Source organism: Monodon monoceros, unplaced genomic scaffold (genome assembly GCF_005190385.1).
Source record: "Monodon monoceros isolate NGI ecotype Baffin Bay Population unplaced genomic scaffold, NGI_Narwhal_1 Super_Scaffold_12, whole genome shotgun sequence".
NCBI classification, from domain to species: Eukaryota; Metazoa; Chordata; class Mammalia; order Artiodactyla; family Monodontidae; genus Monodon; species Monodon monoceros.
The window spans coordinates 52515915-52532545 of record NW_021703768.1 but is presented as its reverse complement, the minus strand read 5'-3'; the positions used below and the strand labels follow the sequence as shown (position 1 = coordinate 52532545).

Genomic DNA, 16631 nt, shown 5'->3' with positions numbered 1-16631 from the left:
CCTTCTTCAAATGTTTGCTGTTCTTTGAAGCTACTTACTCTTCCTTGCTCTTTTTGTTTTTGTTTTTGGTGGTGGAGGTGGGGTGCCTCGCTAGCATGTACTCCCTATCTCTGCTCTAATTTATTGGTTCTTAACTTTGATGTCACAGAAAACCCGTGTTTTTTCATGGTTGACGTATCATAAGCAATTTGTTACCCAGTTTGCAGATGATGTGCTTTTAAAATAGATTTAAGGTTATTCTAACAAAAATGCGAGTCTTACTCGTTACTGTTTTGGATCTGCCTTCATGAATGTGCAATTTAAGGCTATTGTCCTAGGAATTCCTGATAAGCTTCAGTCACTCATCTTTTGCTATATTGCTAATGATTGTGTTGATATCAAATCATCATAGAGCTAAACTTTTTACTGTTGTAGAGCTTTTTCTCTTAAATATCTGATTAGACTTAAATGAATGTGGCCAGGCTGTAACCACATCAGTCTTGAGTCCTTTAGTCCTTATCACATCGAATTGTAATAATTGATGTTTATGCCATTTATTAAGTTGTCTTTGAGCTCCAGTCCTGTTCTATCCTCTGCTTTGTGATGCTGATACTGGAACTCTGCAACCACATACCAGCCCTGCCAGCTGCCTCCACGCGATTTTAGGCTCTGCCAATAGGGGACAGTAGAAGGAAGCTGAAAGGTGGAGGTGGTTTCCTGTGCGTTCCCATTTGCTTGGGGTTCCTGTGAATGACACTGCTCATACTACGAGACCACTTTCCTTAGAGATCCGAATTTCAGCTCCATGAGATCCCTCCTATAAGTTTTTAAGTTTTAATAATTCTAGCACCTCTCCTTTATTCTCCCAGCCCTAAGGGTGGTAGCTGTTTCTTACAGTTGTTTGCTCCATGATACCTCAGAGTTCTTTTTACCCTTTCAGTTGCCTACTTAATAACTACACCTAGTTAACAGTTCTTCATATTAATTTTTTTCTATTCATATGACTATTGTGGTTTTTATCTCCTGATTTGAACCTAATGATACAATATGCACATTTGTCCTTCTGGATGTATCTATCCAGATACAAAGAATTTAGAGATCCAAAGAGCCTAATAAATACTTGTTCAGCTCAAGCTACACAGCAAAATTAGAAATGGATCATGTCCTAAATCATACTTAAGTGAATACTTCAAAGTATTTTTATATTTATTTTATTAAAAAGAAAGCTCATAGTTAACTGAAGTATTTAGAAGTATTTTAGAGTTTCTGAAGCATTTTGTCAAAGTGACTGATAATGTTAATGACATGGTATTATCTCACTGTGTTAATGCAGATGAAATTGGGGTCTTAGATTCATTCTTCATATGGACCTATTAGTTTTGTTCTGATTTATAGACAGAGAACCCTAATCTCAATCAATATTCTTAAAAGTTCCTGCCACAGAGATAACTGAACAGAGGAATGGATGGAACATCACATATATATTACCAATTTTGAGAACAAAATCATCCCTCCCCTCCAGAAAAAATTGATGCATCATCTAAGTTCAAGGCATAATACTGAATGGTTAGGATTTGTTTATTAGGCAAATATTTGTTGTGTGCCTACTATGTGCCATGTATATTCTAGGTACATGGAATATGTCAGTAAACAAAGCAAGCAAAAAGCCATAATCTTGTGGAATTAGCATCCTAACAAGGAGAAGGCAGACAATAAGCCCTAACCATATCTAATAAGTAAATTATATAGTATGTTAAAAAGTGATAAGAGCTAAGGGAAAAGGAAAAAGTGTGAGGGTACAGCAGATTGTATTTTTAAATAGGGTAAGCATCACTGAGAGAAGGTGAGATTTGAACAGAGACTCAAAGGGGAAGAAGGTGAAGGGAACTAGCTCACACCTTAATGAAGAAGATTTCAGCTGAGGAACTGGTTAGAGCACAAACCCTAGGGTGACATGCCTGGTGTATTTGAGGAACAGCAAAAGAGGGCACTGTTGCTGGAATAGAGTAAGCGATGGAGAGAGTAATAGGAGCTGAAATTAGAGATAATAGGGAATTATATGTAAGGAGGGCCTTGTGGGCCATTGGAAGGACTTCAGTTTTTACTGATTGAGTTGGGGAAACCATTGTGGGGTTTTGAGCACAAGAATGATTTGATCTTACTTAAAAGGATCTGGCTGATGTGTAAAAAACAGATTGAAGGAGGGCAAAGATGGAAGGAAGGAGCTCAATGGTTAGAAGACTGTTGTAGAATTCAAGTGAGAGAGGATAGTAACTTGGATCGTGAGGGCTAGAAGTACCCAAATTTTGGATATCCAGTAGGATTTGTTGACAAATTGTATGTGGGAATAAGGGAGGAGAAGGCAAGAATGACTCAAAGTTTTTGTTCTGGCAGTTGGAACAACCAAATTGCTATCACCTAATTTGAATATGCAACTGTGAGCAAAAACTGACAACACCACTTCTCTCATGGAGCTTAAATATTGTTGGGAGATCTCTGTCTTATGAAGAATACATTGGTATATGTATAGAATATCTCTGGAATAATATTTGAGAAACTGAAAAGTGCTTAACTTTGAGGAGAGGGCCTGGGAATCTAAAGTGAGAGGGAGATATCACAGTTTGACCTTTAGTCTTTTTTTTTTAAACCAATACATGTATATCTTAAATTATTTAAAAAACTTTTTATAGGAGTACAATATATATATACAGAAGTATGTGCATAAGTGTTCAGCTTGCTGAACTTTCAGACTGGACATTACTGTGTAACGAGCATCCAGATCAAGTAACAGAACATTACCAACCCCAGAAGCCCCTCAGACTCTCTTCTAGTAACTACACGCCTTTCCTCCTAAGGATAAACCGCTATCCTGATTTCTAATATATACCTTGTTTTGGCCTGTTTTGGTAATTAATGAAAGTGGGAATCATGCAGTACAAACTCTTCATGTCATTTCTTCCCTTACCATATGTTTGTGATATTCATATCATCACATGTAATTGTAGTTCATTCTTACCTGAATGAACCTGTAGTTCATTCAACCATGCATTTTGGTTGTGTTGTATTTGTGAATATACCATACTTTATTTATCTATTCTTCTATTGATGGGCTCTTAAATTATTTATTAATGCCTGATTATTGTTAACTTAGTCAAATTTATACATAAGTTAACTTTCAATACTGTAATGTTAAATGAGCTTTTCTTGAGTTTTAGTGATATCTCTGTTTTTGTTGTTTCTTTAAAAAGTTTATAAGAAATATCATCTTCTCTTTTCTAGGATGATTGTAGAGTTGTCTTAGCAAAACAAGAAATTACAAGGTTACTGGAAACATTGCAAAAGCAGCAGCAGCAGTTTACAGAGGTTGCAGATCACATTCAGTTAGATGCCAGCATCCCTGTCACTTTTACAAAGGTAATATATTCTATACTTTGTTTTTAGGTGTGTTTTTGAATAAATCATAATTGTTTTACATTCCATGATAATCAACTAAGAGACAACAAAGAAATTAATGAACCACAGAATTAGGGAAAAAAAAATTACTGTATCAGTGGAAAATAGAAGGTGGTATAATGAGTCTCCCTGTATTATCACCTACTTGAACAATTAAAAACTTTTTATTTCATTTACCCTTTCCCCTAGTCTCTTTCTACCTACGGTCTCCCAGGTTATTTTGAAACAAATCCCAACATATTTCATCTTAATATATCATTTCATCTATGTAATATTTTCACATGTTTCTAAAACACGGGTTCTGTTCTCTTTTTCAAAACACAACAAAATTAGAAATGGATCATGTCCTAAATCATACTCTCTAATAATATCTATTAGATTTCCCAGATTGTTAAAAAAAATTTTTTTAGGTTTGAGACAAAATCCAGCAAGGTGTGTATTTGGCATTTGGTTGATATATTTTGGTCTCTTTTCAAGTGGATTCCCCCTAATTTAAAAAGGTACATGTATTCCATTTTGCCCTCTATTTTTAGAGAGTGGCTTTTTTTTTTTTTAATTTATTTATTTTTGGCTGCGTTGGGTCTTGGTTACTGTGCGCAGGCTTTTTCTAGTTGCAGCGAGCGGGGGCTACTCTTTGTTGTGGTGCGCGGGCTTTTCACTGCAGTGTCTTCTCTTGTTTCAGAGCATGGGCTCTAGGCGCGTGGGCTTCAGTAGTTGTGGCTCGCGGGCTCTAGAGCGCAGGTTCAGTAGTTGTGGCGCCCAGGCTTAGTTGCTCCACGGCATGTGGGATCTTCCCGGACCAGGGCTCTAACCTGTGTCCCCTGCATTGGCAGGAGGATTCCTAACCACTGCCCCACCAGGGAAGTCCTAGGGAGTGGCTTTTAAAACTTTTTTAATCTCGTTTTATAATTATGTGAAACATTCACATGGTCCAGAATCAAATCTACAAAGCAGGGTTCATTCAGAGAAGTCTAACTTATATTCCTGACCCTGCCACCCTTTTCTTCCCTTCTCCATAGAAAACCATTAAGAATTTTTCTTTGTTTTTATTCGTCATTTAAAAAAAATAGAGAAATATATTTGCATGCACACTCCCCTTTTTTTTTTTTTTTTTTTGCGGTAAGCGGGCCTCTCACTGTTGTGGCCTCTCCCATCGCGGAGCACAGGCTCCAGACGCGCAGGCTCAGCGGCCATGGCTCACGGGCCTAGCCGCTCCGCGGCATGTGGGATCCCCCCGGACCGGGGCACGAACCCGTGTCCCCTGCATCAGCAGGCGGACTCTCAACAACTGCGCCACCAGGGAAGCCCCACACTCCCCATATTTAAAGGTAGAATACTGTACCCACTTCTCCAGCTTGTACTTTTCACTGAAGTGTACATCCTGGAGGTCATCCATAGCAGTATATAGTGACATTTTCTGTTCCCTTTTACAGCTGCAAGGTACTTTATTGTGAGGATATACATTTTTTTATTATGGTGAAAAACACATAATATAAAATTTAGCATCTTAACCATTTTTTAAGTGTTTAGTTCAGTATTGTTAAGTATGTTCACATTGTGTGAAACATTTCCAGAAATTTTTCATCTTGAAAAACTGAAACTATACCTTATAAACAATGACTCCCCTATTCCCCCCTTCTCACTAGCTCCTGGTAACCACCACTCTACTTTCTATTTCTTTGTATTTGACTACTCTAAATTTATCATGCAAGTGGAATCATATAGTATTTGTCTTTTTGTGACTGGCTTATTTCACTTAGCATTATGTCCTTAAAGTTCACCCATGTTGTAGCATGTGACACAATTTCCTTCTATTTTGTCTAAATAATATTCCATTGTTTGTATATACCACATTTTGTGTATCCATTCATCTATCGATGGATATTTGGGTTACTTCACCTCTTGGCTATTGTAAATAGTGCTGCTATGAACATGGGTGTACAGATATCTCTTTGAGGCTTTTCTTTCAATTCTTTCGGATAAATTCCCAGAACTGGGACTACTGGATCATATGGTAGTTCTATTTTTAATTTTCTGAGGAAATGCTATACTGTTTTCCATAGTGGTTGCATCATATTATGTAAATCCCACCAAAAGTGCATGAGGGTTCCAATTTCTCCACATTTTCACCAACACTTGTTATTTTCTGTTTGTTCTGGGGAGTTTTTTTTGATAGTAAAACAGGATGGCTTACACTAGTAGCCATCCTAATTGGTGTAAGGTGATATCTCACTGTGGTTTTGATTTGCATTTCTCTGATGATAGTGATGTTGCGTATCATTTTCATATGCCTCTTGGCCAGTTCTTTGGAGAATTTTGTACAAGTCGTTTGCCTGTTTTTCTATTGAGTTATTTGATTTTTTTGTTGTTGAGTTGTAGGAGTTCTTTTTGTATTCTGGATATGAATCTGTTATCAGATACATGATTTGCAAGTATCTTCTCCCATTCTGTAGTTTGCTTCTTCACTCTACTGATTGTGTCCTTTTATTCACAAAAATTTTTAAGGTTGATCTAGTCCCATTTGTTTATTTTTGCTCTTGTTGATTGTGCTTTTGATGTCATATCCAGGAAATCATTGCCAAATCCAATGTTATGGAGCCTTTCTTCTGTGTTTTCTTCTAGGAGTTTTATAGCTTTGGTTCTTATGTTTAGGGCTTTAATTCATTTATTTATAATCCAAGTATTTATAATTGTTATATATTCTTTCTATATTTGCCCTTTTATCATTACATGATGAACTTCTTTGTCTCTTATAACAGTTTCTGACTTAAAATCTATTTTGTCTGATATTAGGATAGCCACCCCTGCTCTCTTTTGGGTATGATTTGCATCTCAAAGATTTGCATCTCTTTCCATCCTTTCACTTTCAGACTATGTATTTTCTTAGCTATAAAGTGAGTCTCTTGTAGATAGCATATTTTTGGATCTTGGTTTTTCACGCATTCAGTCAAGCTGTGTCTTCTGAGTGGAGAGTTAAGTCTGTTTAAAGTAATTATGGATAGGTAAATACTGTTGTCATTTTGTTCATTGTTTTCTACATAACTTGATAGTTTTTTTTGTTTCACCTTTCCTCTTTCATTGCCTTCTTTTGTGTTTTATTGATTTTTTTTTAGTGTCATATTTGATTCCCTTCTCTTTTCCTTTGGTGTATATTCTGTGGATTTTTTTGTGTGTGTGGTTACCATTGCAATTACATAAAACATCTTAGTTGTAACATTCTATTTTAAACTGATAGCAGTTTAACTTCAATTGCATACGAAAACCCTATTCTTTCACAGCTCCATCCCCCTGTACTTTATGTTATTGATGTCACAAATTACATTTTTATTGTACACCTATTAGCACAGGCTTATAGTCTTTTTTCATGTGTTTGTTATTTCAATTCTGTGAAGAATTAAATTTATGTACCCAAATTATAATACAGGTTACTATTTTTCCATGTAGTTATTGTTATCATTTTAGATTTTCATATGGTTTCATGTTGCTGTCTAGCATCCTTTCATTTCAACTTGAAGGACTCCTTTAGCATTTCTTATAGAGCAGGTCTAGTGGTAATGACTCCCTCAGATTTTGTTTTTCTGGGAAAGTCTTGATTTTTCCTTCATTTCGAAGGACAGTTTTGCCATATATAGCATTCTTGGTTGACAGTTTTTTTCTTTCAGCACTTTGAATGTATCATCCCACTCTTTCTGGCCTGCAGTGTTTCTGCTGAGAAATTTGTTAATAATCAAATTTATGTGATGAGTCACTTTTCTCTTGCTGCTTTCAAGATTATCCTGTTTTTGACTTTTGACAGTTGGATTATAATGTGTCTCAGTGTGGGTCTCTTTGGACTTAATCTGAGTTGGAATTGAGCTTCTAGAATTTTTATGTCCATTTCTTTCCTCAGATTGGGAAGTTTTCAGCCATTGTATCTTCAAGTAAGATCTCTTTGCCCCTTTATTTCTGTATCCTCCTCTGGGACTCCCATTCCCATATGTCTCTTAGGGTCTTTTCACTTTTCTTCATTCTTTTTTCTTTTTCCTCCTCTAACTCCATTAGTTCAGATTACATGTCTTTTAAAAAACTAATCCTTGCAAAAATCCTATGTAAGTTTGGTACAATTTTTAATCCCCATTTTACAGATGGGAGAAGTCAGGCAGAGAGGTCATGCAGCTAGCAATATATACAAGTATGTTCATTGCAGCATTATTTGTAATATCAAAAAATCAGAGATGACCTAATATCTCTCAGTTGGTGATTGGTTAAATAGTGGTACATGGAATATAATAAAGCAATTAAAAGAAAAAGGTAGGTCTATATGTTTTGAAATGAAAGGATTCCATAATGTACTGTTGAGTGCAAAAAGTAGTTGCAGTGTGTATTTTTTTTTTTTTTAAGTATATCTGCTTTGTGTATGTCAACCAATGTCTACACAGGAAGATATCTTGAGGGATATATGTGAAATTGTTAACAGTGGATATTTATGGGAAGTGAGTATCACTTTTCATTTTTAATTAATACATTTAACACAGAATGAAAAATCTTATTTAAAGAAGATTCAGTTGAGTTAGAAAATCTGGGAAAAATAAGTGGGTATGTGTATTTTTTTTAACTTATATAAAAACAAAGTAAGTAGTAAGTTTTACTAAGCTAAGATTTAGCAAAGCAATGAGGATTGATTTCTTCTTTCTAAAGATCAGAATAAGGGTATTTTAATAGGGGACTATAACTTTGATTTTAATGGATTAAGGAATGAGTAGGAGACACAATAACTAACAAAGGTATTTTATAAATAAAAGTGTAAGTACTAATACTTTTAACTCCATATCAAAATAAAAAGATTAATTTTTTAAAAAATTATAGGACAATAGAGTTCACATTGGACCCAAAATGGAAATTCGAGTTGTTACGTTAGGATTAGATGGTGCTGGAAAAACTACTATTTTGTTTAAATTAAAACAGGATGAGTTCATGCAGCCTATTCCAACAATTGGTAAGTATAAGTATTGCTTTTACCTTAATGGACATTTTACAGACAAACTCTAGCGTACAGCTGAGTTCTTTGGGACTTATTTTATGTCAATCTGGTATGGAGATTGGCTCTAAGACACCAGCATTTCAGAGAAAAAATGCAAGATTCAGTGGCTGTGGGACTGAAATGTGGATGGGGAGGACAGCAAGAAGGAACAGAATATTGGTGGGACAGTTGGAAGGAATAAAGGATTGATAACCCTGCTGAGGATTAGGGTAGTGATGCAGATCTGGTACTCGGGTGTCAAGGTCTTAAGGACTCTGGTGGATTAGAGGGCTAACCCTGGTTAACGGTATACATTTCCCCACGCATGTTTGTCACGAGCGGAGTTGGTTGCGGAGCAGTAGATAGTGCTGTATGTAGATAATTTGTAAGTCACAGTTATAAACAGGGTTGCCTGTGTTTGGTGTGTAAATGTAAGTTCAGTATTAAAGTAAGTTTTTTTAAAAACAGGTTTTAATGTGGAAACTGTAGAATATAAAAATCTAAAGTTCACCATTTGGGATGTAGGTGGAAAACATAAATTAAGACCATTGTGGAAACATTATTACCTCAATACCCAAGGTAAGAGTGTAAAAATTACATCTTAATTTTTCAAATTTTTAGGATGCCAGTTCAGTTTTCAATTCATTGATTTAGCTAATAAAACTGATATTTTAGCATTGATTAAAAATGTGACTATACCTTTAAATATTGGTAGCAAGCTCCACATTATTAAGAAAATTAAGGTGGATAGACTGGGTTATGTACTCTGGTTTATTTCATGAAAAACCATAATTTAGCATAAAGACCAAATTTATCTTATATATGTAGGTAATTAAGGGTACTTTCCTCTTGCTGCTCTTAACAGTTAAAGTATATTATTAGTGTTCATATGAGCATGATCACTGGCAATATTGTGTTATAGGGTTGGATTTGTGGTATATAGTTCTCTTGCTCTATTCAATTAAATTCAACTCAACAGTTATCCCATTATAATCTCTCAATAGCTCCACTCCTTCATTTCTATTCACAATTAGTTATTATCTGCAGAAGAAACTACAGTGGTTTGCTTTTGACCAAACTGTGTTATATCACATATATTCCACTTAGCATTTATTCACACTTGGGCCCCATTCTACACTTTGCCTTTTATACCCCAACATAAAGCTTATTATGTTCATGCTACCTGTTGCATATGTCATCCTATTTTCCACCTAGAAGAAAGACTAGATAATTTTTACTTTGGGATTCTTGATATTAAGTTTAGTATGAGACAGTGATTTAGGGGACAAAATGGAATTTTGAACATGAGGAATGGTTGAAAGTCTGGGATGTTTAGCTACCATAAGGTAGCTGGAAAGATTTCAAAAGAGAATTAATTCAGTAGATATTTATGAAGTTTCTGCTGTGTATTTTGAGTACAATCTGTGGAAAGTGCTGTGCCGGGCACCTAGAGAGAATACTTGGGAGAGATAAAGATGGTGATTTATTTATTTTTAAAACACTATCTTTTGGTAAAGCAAGTAGTAATCGAAGAAATAACATCAGTAGGTAGATCATAAGAGCTACATTTTCATTCATTAAGAGAAATATATTAAATCATATGCACAACAATCTGTGTTTGGTAGGCAAGCATTGTAAATCCTGTTACAGAGGGGGAAACAACAGCTGAAAAGTTAGGCGAACTGTTTGAGATTATATCATTAATTATTGCTAGGTGTTCCTGTAATAAGCAGCCTTTCTGTGAAAATAATGATGGTAGACTAACCGTAATATATTAATGAGAACATTAAACTATTTAGTGCATTTACTGAAATTTAACAAGTGACTAAATGAATATTTTTCTCTTTTTTTGGTAGCTGTTGTATTTGTTGTTGATAGCAGTCATAGAGACAGAGTTAGTGAAGCACACAGTGAACTTGCAAAGTTGTTAACAGAAAAAGAACTCCGAGATGCTTTGCTACTGATTTTTGCTAACAAACAGGTAACACATTTTTATTTCAGAATATTTATTTTAGCATTCCACATTATAAGTAGCTGTTAAGATTTCAAGGGAAATAATTCAGTAGATATAAAATTTCTGCTCTGTATTTTGAGTACAATCTATATGGAAGGTGCTGTACTTGGTACCTTGGAATATACAGAAGGAAATAAAGTAGTTGATGCTCACTAGAAACTCCTATGTATTTAGGTAAGCATGTTGTGTATATTTTTAATACAAAGAAAATTGCTAAGTGACTTCAGTAATATTAACAGTGTTAAGGAAAATTGGAGAGTAGTTCTAGAGGTGGTATTTTGTAAGATTTGTAAAAAGTAGGATTTGAATTGAAACTATAAGAGTTGAAATTATGGATAAGACTTTGAGTTAATTTGTGAAGGAAAGAACACTGCAGGCAGGAAAAAGTATATTTAGGGAGCACCAAGGAGATCTGTATGTGAGGGGTAGGTAGAGGATGAAGAAATTCTAGAGTAACAGAGGAGGTTGTGTGATAAAGGCCTGACAGGGCCAGGCTGAGAAATTTAGGTTATATTCTATGAGTAAAGGAGAACCGTTAGAAGTTGGTGGTAAGATCATATTAGTGTTTTAGGATTGTAATTTTGGGGGTAGGATGTAGAATTAATCAGGGGCAAGGGAATAGAGACAGGCAGATGCAGTAAATTGCTGCAGTAATTCAAGTGACAGTTAACAAGATCCTGAATTAAAGGAATGGAAGGGTAGAAGCAGACTGAAGAAACTTTATGGACATAGAATAGTTAGAACTTGGTGACCGAATGGAGAGGATGAAGGACGGGGAGTAGCTGAAGATTCTTAGATTTTGGGACTAAGCTTCTGGGAGGATGAGAATGCTTTTCTTTAGTGCAATAGGGGGGCTTAGATGTCATAAGAAGGAAGAGTAGGATGGACAGGGAATTTCCCCTTAATAAAAAAAAAAAGCAAATCATTAAGAGCTGATATACTTCACTTTATTTATGATTAAAGATATGCAAATAAGACAGAGTGAAATACCATTTTCCACTTATCATATTGTTAAAGATGAAAATGTTTGATAATCCTCAGACCTGCATACACTGCTGGTGTGGTTATTAAAAGGAGACATTTTCTTGGAGGGCAATATGGCAGCACTTTGTCAAAGTTTTAGGTGCATATACCCTTTTACCCTGTAATTCTATCTCTAGTAATGTATTCTGCAAAGAGATATCCTAAGGTTATCTTAGAGATAATTTTGTAAATGTATGTATGTAAAAATACATGTTTATATGAATGTGTATGCATATGTAATAGCACATAAGCACACATCTTCAATCTAAATATTCGGTATAGGACTGGTTAAGAAAATTATGTTGCACCTGCAGTGGAATGCAATACAGATGTTAAAAATAATATGGAAAATCTGCTTGTCCTGATAATGGAAAGATATCTTTATTTTCAAGATATGTGTTAAGTAAAAAACAAAAAAAGAGAGTATGTTCCTGTTTATTTGCGTGAGTGTGCGTGGAAGTTTTCTGAAAAATATGAAAGAAATTGTTACTGATGATTGCTTCTGGGAAGAAGGGGGTATTTGGAGAGCTTTTTTTTTTTTTTTTGCTGATCGTTGCTTCTGGGAAGAAGGGGTAGTCAGAGGTATTTGGAGAGGTTTTTATTTTTATTTTTTGGCTGCGCCACATCTTAGTGTCCTGCGCCAGGATCTTAGTGTCCTGACTAAGGGATTGAACCCGGGCCCCTGGGAGCGAGAGTGCTGAGTCCTAACCACTGGCCCACCAGGGAATTCCGTGGAGAGTTTAATAAACTCTTTACTATATAAACCCTATGTAAAAGCCATTTCTTACAATGTACATGTATTAATTTTTTTTTAATTGATGCCTTATAATGACCTCGGCAGTTTTTTCACTCAGGGGGCACAGCCTTTATTGATTTCATTGCAAGACTTCTTACAGACTATCTATATTATAACCAAAACTCAAATTTTTTCTCATTAATCTCAAAATAATTACTGAAAGTTGAATTTAAGTTTTAACTTTAGTATAGGCTTCTGTTGGAATGGTACCAACAGAACTGTAAATAAATAACAATAATTACAAACATGATAATTTTGATGGACTGATTAAAATTCTGATGTGTATATATCTTTCAGGACGTTGCTGGAGCTCTGTCAGTAGAAGAAATCACTGAACTTCTTAGTCTCCATAAATTGTGCTGTGGCCGAAGCTGGTATATTCAGGGCTGTGATGCTCGAAGTGGCATGGGACTGTATGAAGGGTTGGACTGGCTCTCACGGCAACTTGTGGCTGCTGGAGTATTGGATGTTGCCTGATTTTAAATGCAGCAGTTGTTTAAAGTTTTGTGGTTATGAGTTATTTTGCACGTAATATGATGTAAGAAATTGTACATCTCAAAGGTAGTTAATTTACGATGTATATATAAAAGGAATTTTAGTTTGGGAATTCAGTACAATATCACTTTTAAAAAACTGTAGTAAAATTTAAATATCTGATGGAGCAGATTAAATTGGATTAAATAGGGACTTACTGGGTATACATTTTTTTTCAACGTACAATAGTTTTTCAGATTATATGTGACCCATATATTGGGAAAGAAGTAGTCACAAAGAGTAGGTGAAAGTTTATTCTTTCCAAGGAAAAAGGATAGCCAACTGAATGCCTAATGGAACCTCTGTATGAAGCAAGTGAAGCATGGCTTCTTCAACTTGGCTTTTCACTGGATTTTGGCAGTATTTAGTAGCAAAACTGGCAGTGACTTAATGAAATACAATTCAAACTGCATCTTTGAGTAATAGGATTACTTTAACGTTCAGTATAACAGAACACGTTTAATGCTAAGAACTATAAGCTATAGAAAGTTAATATTTTATAGTGTTTTATTAAAGCTCTCCTAAAGCCTTTTGTATAAAACCCAGTGAGTCAGAATGAAATGTAATCTAACTAGGCCTGATGTTCGATTAGTGCTACACTGAAGAACAATTAATAATAAAATTGTGAAAGTCAGTTATATTCTAGTTGATCTTCACTTATGAAAGACCCATTTGCAGGGCTGAACCTGAATGTATTATTTCCCAGGTCAGAGCTCTAAATTCGTCCTTCTGTTTTTCAGTATATTTAAAGTACTTAGCATTGTGTCTTTTAAAAATAATATTGCATCTTCAGTGAGAATGACTATGGGTAAAATGTAGTAAGTTACACACAGAAACGAGGGTTGGTTTTACATAAAAGGTAGAGATATAAGTAGAAAACTACCTCTACCACAGAGAAGTTATTTATGCAGTGGAAAATGCTTATTACAATTACTTTAAAATGTTTTCCCAAAATAAGTGTATTTATGTTAACAATAAATGTGATCAAGGCTTTTCATGACAAGGCCTTGAAAAGTTGTTTGAGAAACAACATGTCTAAGGAAAAGAAATGTTCAAAAAGTTTACATCACATTTATTATGCAGTGTTGAGTAGAAGTTTAAAAAGTTTGTGCTCTTTTACTGTTTTTCATTTTTTAAGGAAACTACCTTATTATGGCAGTACGATTTATATTTAAACATACCTAGATTGAATTTTATGGTTTTTGTTTTTCTTTTTAAATGCTCTTTATACTTTAGGATGAGGTTAAATCCTAAACCTTATTATTTGAAACGCTATGAGGACATTGATGTCTGACGGTAAGATGTGACTCCTGGGTGGCACTGTTTTGGTTCAGTCTCTTCAAATGTACTTTTGTTTAAAAACAACAAAACTTTTAGAAAACAAAGCATTAAAAAAAAAGTCTGTCAGTATTATGGGCAGTGTGTAAATAAGTAATATTACATCCTTTGTTTTTCAAGTAAAAGGTCATGCTGTTAAAAGTGTAGTTTGTGCATATAAGTTAATACTTCTGAATTAAATTAACATTTGACTGATTGCAATAACTGTGAAAAATAAAAAAGGTGTTACATTTGCCTGTGAGCCCTTGAACTGTTTTCTCTACTAGGTAATTGGAAAAAAGAAGTCTAACACTAACATGTAAACTTGCATTTTCCTTGTAAATTAAGTTTATTTTACCAATTTTGCTTAACTTTTAAATTCACATTCCTAGCATATTTCTAAAACACAATTTAAAAATTGTGTTTAGACTTGATTATAACATACATGATAGTACTGTTTGTTAGTATTTTTTTAAGAAATACTTTTCTCAGGCTCTTATTACTATTTGTGGTTGTATTCTTTCACTAATTATTAGTTAAGATTGTGCTTGCTAGTTCCCTCTGGGAAATGTCAAACTTCAGAGAGGTTTTAAATACAGTCTATTTGGATTTGCCTCCTGGCACTGAATTTCTGTATCAAGCCTAAATATTATTGTATGGTTTATGTAAAGCAGGTTTTTCAAGTATATAGTCTTGGTCTGTAATTCTGGAATGCTTTATAATTACTAGAAGCCGTTATTTGCATTACACATATGATCAGTATAGACAGCAATAAAATGTTAAAATCATTTTAAAGAAGTCCTATTATTATTCTAAAAATTCTGTTTCTTGAACCATCTATATAGTATTGCTAGTAACCAACTAAAGTTATATTTGTGCAGTGGTTAAGAGAAAACAAAATGGGATAGGGATTGACTTGTATGACACATTTGAGATATACTTTATTAAAAATCTAGAAATACCATTCTGTCATTCCATATTTGCAATTTGTCAAATTTAAGTAAGTATTATAACTGTAGTGTTTTTAAAAGAGAGCTAAAATTTTGCATTGAACAAAGTGAAATTATTGCTTTTTAAATTTAACCTTGTTTCACACAAGAACATAGCATTTTAAATAACTGTTTTTAGAAGAGGGCTTGGAAAACTTAGCTATATCCGATGAGCTAATGTTGCTAAAACACTTTTTTTTTTTTTTTTTTTTTTTTTTGCGGTACGCGGGCCTGTCACTGTTGTGGCTTCTCCCGTTGCGGAGCGCAGGCTCAGCGGCCATGGTTCACGGGCCCAGCCGCTCCGCGGCATGTGGGATCTTCCCGGACCAGGGCATGAACCCGTGTCCCCTGCATCGACAGGCGGACTCTCAACCACTGCATCACCAGGGAAGCCCCTAAAACACTAATGTGACACTGAGATACTTCTCAATTTGCAAAGTGGTAATAAGGAAGAAGATATCTGTACTTTTCCCTAAAAGAATAATGAATGAAAAGGACTAATAAGTATCAGATGGTATCTTGCTAATAATTTAAAACATGCTTTAAAAAAAGACATCTGGCAGTGTAGGTTTTTAGGTCTACTAATTATGTTAAATTTGTGACATGGAATGGAAAAATTCATTAATCAAATATGATTTTCACTCAAAGCAAAATAATTTTATTTTGGGAAGAATGAGGCATCACTACCACCACTTGGTGGCAGTATTACCAAAAATTTAGGATTAAGCTTTTACGAATGAATTGATAGGTAGGTAAGTCTGAACACCTAAAATTAGGGAGAAAAGGTAAATGTCATAGTGAAGAGTCATTTTCTGTCCATAATTTAGTTCTTTTTAAAAGGAGGACACAATATTAATTTAAAGTTAGCACAGTTTGGCATGTTCTTCCATCACAGTTTATGGTACAAAAATAGGTAAAGGAAATAATCCTGCTGATCAGTAGAAGGAAAAATGTAAGCTTAGATATAAAGCATAAGAATGTGAATTCCCTAAAAACGTCTGTTGAATATGTTCCTCTTATAAGTTCTTGAGTCTGTCTGGAAAGTAGCAGCAGTGATTCTGAAGTAATTTATGAGGGTAAATGAAGAATAAATGAATTGGACTCATAAGACTTGGACTCATTGTTTTATTGCTCCAATTTCTACTAATCTCTTCATTGTTAGATATTAACATTTTTACTCAATATATACTTTCTTGATGGTATATTTAGTAAGGTAAGAAAAGATATACTACATAAACTGAAGACAAAAACTGTTTAGCTACATTAGAAAAACGATGTGAAAATAGTAAATGAATCAGCATATAAAACCAAGGACTCAGGTGTTCATTTATTCTGATTTTTATATTTGAAGAATATTTCCTAATTATTAAGGAATTAAAACACTTTTGACCAAAGGCACTTCCTATTTATTTATTTATTTATCCTACTTACTACTTAACAGTGATCAAAGGACAAAACTATTTGGCATGTAACACAAACCTTTTGTAAAAGGAAATGGTATATCACTGTCACATCCTGACCCTTTCT

General features: G+C 34.5%; 1 protein-coding gene across 3 annotated transcripts in view; it reads left to right on the top strand.

The window, feature by feature from the left end:
* The window catches only part of TRIM23 (tripartite motif containing 23), a 39195-nt gene extending 23879 nt beyond the window's left edge, over positions 1-15316 (top strand). The window contains exons 1-6 of one of the 3 annotated variants that reach the window (XM_029218053.1): positions 3322-3393; positions 7813-7904; positions 8278-8407; positions 8900-9010; positions 10288-10412; positions 12562-15316. In XM_029218053.1, coding sequence (XP_029073886.1) covers positions 7839-7904; positions 8278-8407; positions 8900-9010; positions 10288-10412; positions 12562-12741 — 612 coding nt within the window. In that variant the 5' untranslated portion in view covers positions 3322-3393; positions 7813-7838 and the 3' untranslated portion in view covers positions 12742-15316. Of the gene's footprint in view, positions 1-3258; positions 3394-7812; positions 7905-8277; positions 8408-8899; positions 9011-10287; positions 10413-12561 lie in introns of those variants that run through there. The other 2 variants (XM_029218052.1, XM_029218051.1) reach the window with 2 other exon arrangements.
* The last annotated feature ends 1315 nt before the right edge of the window (positions 15317-16631 follow it).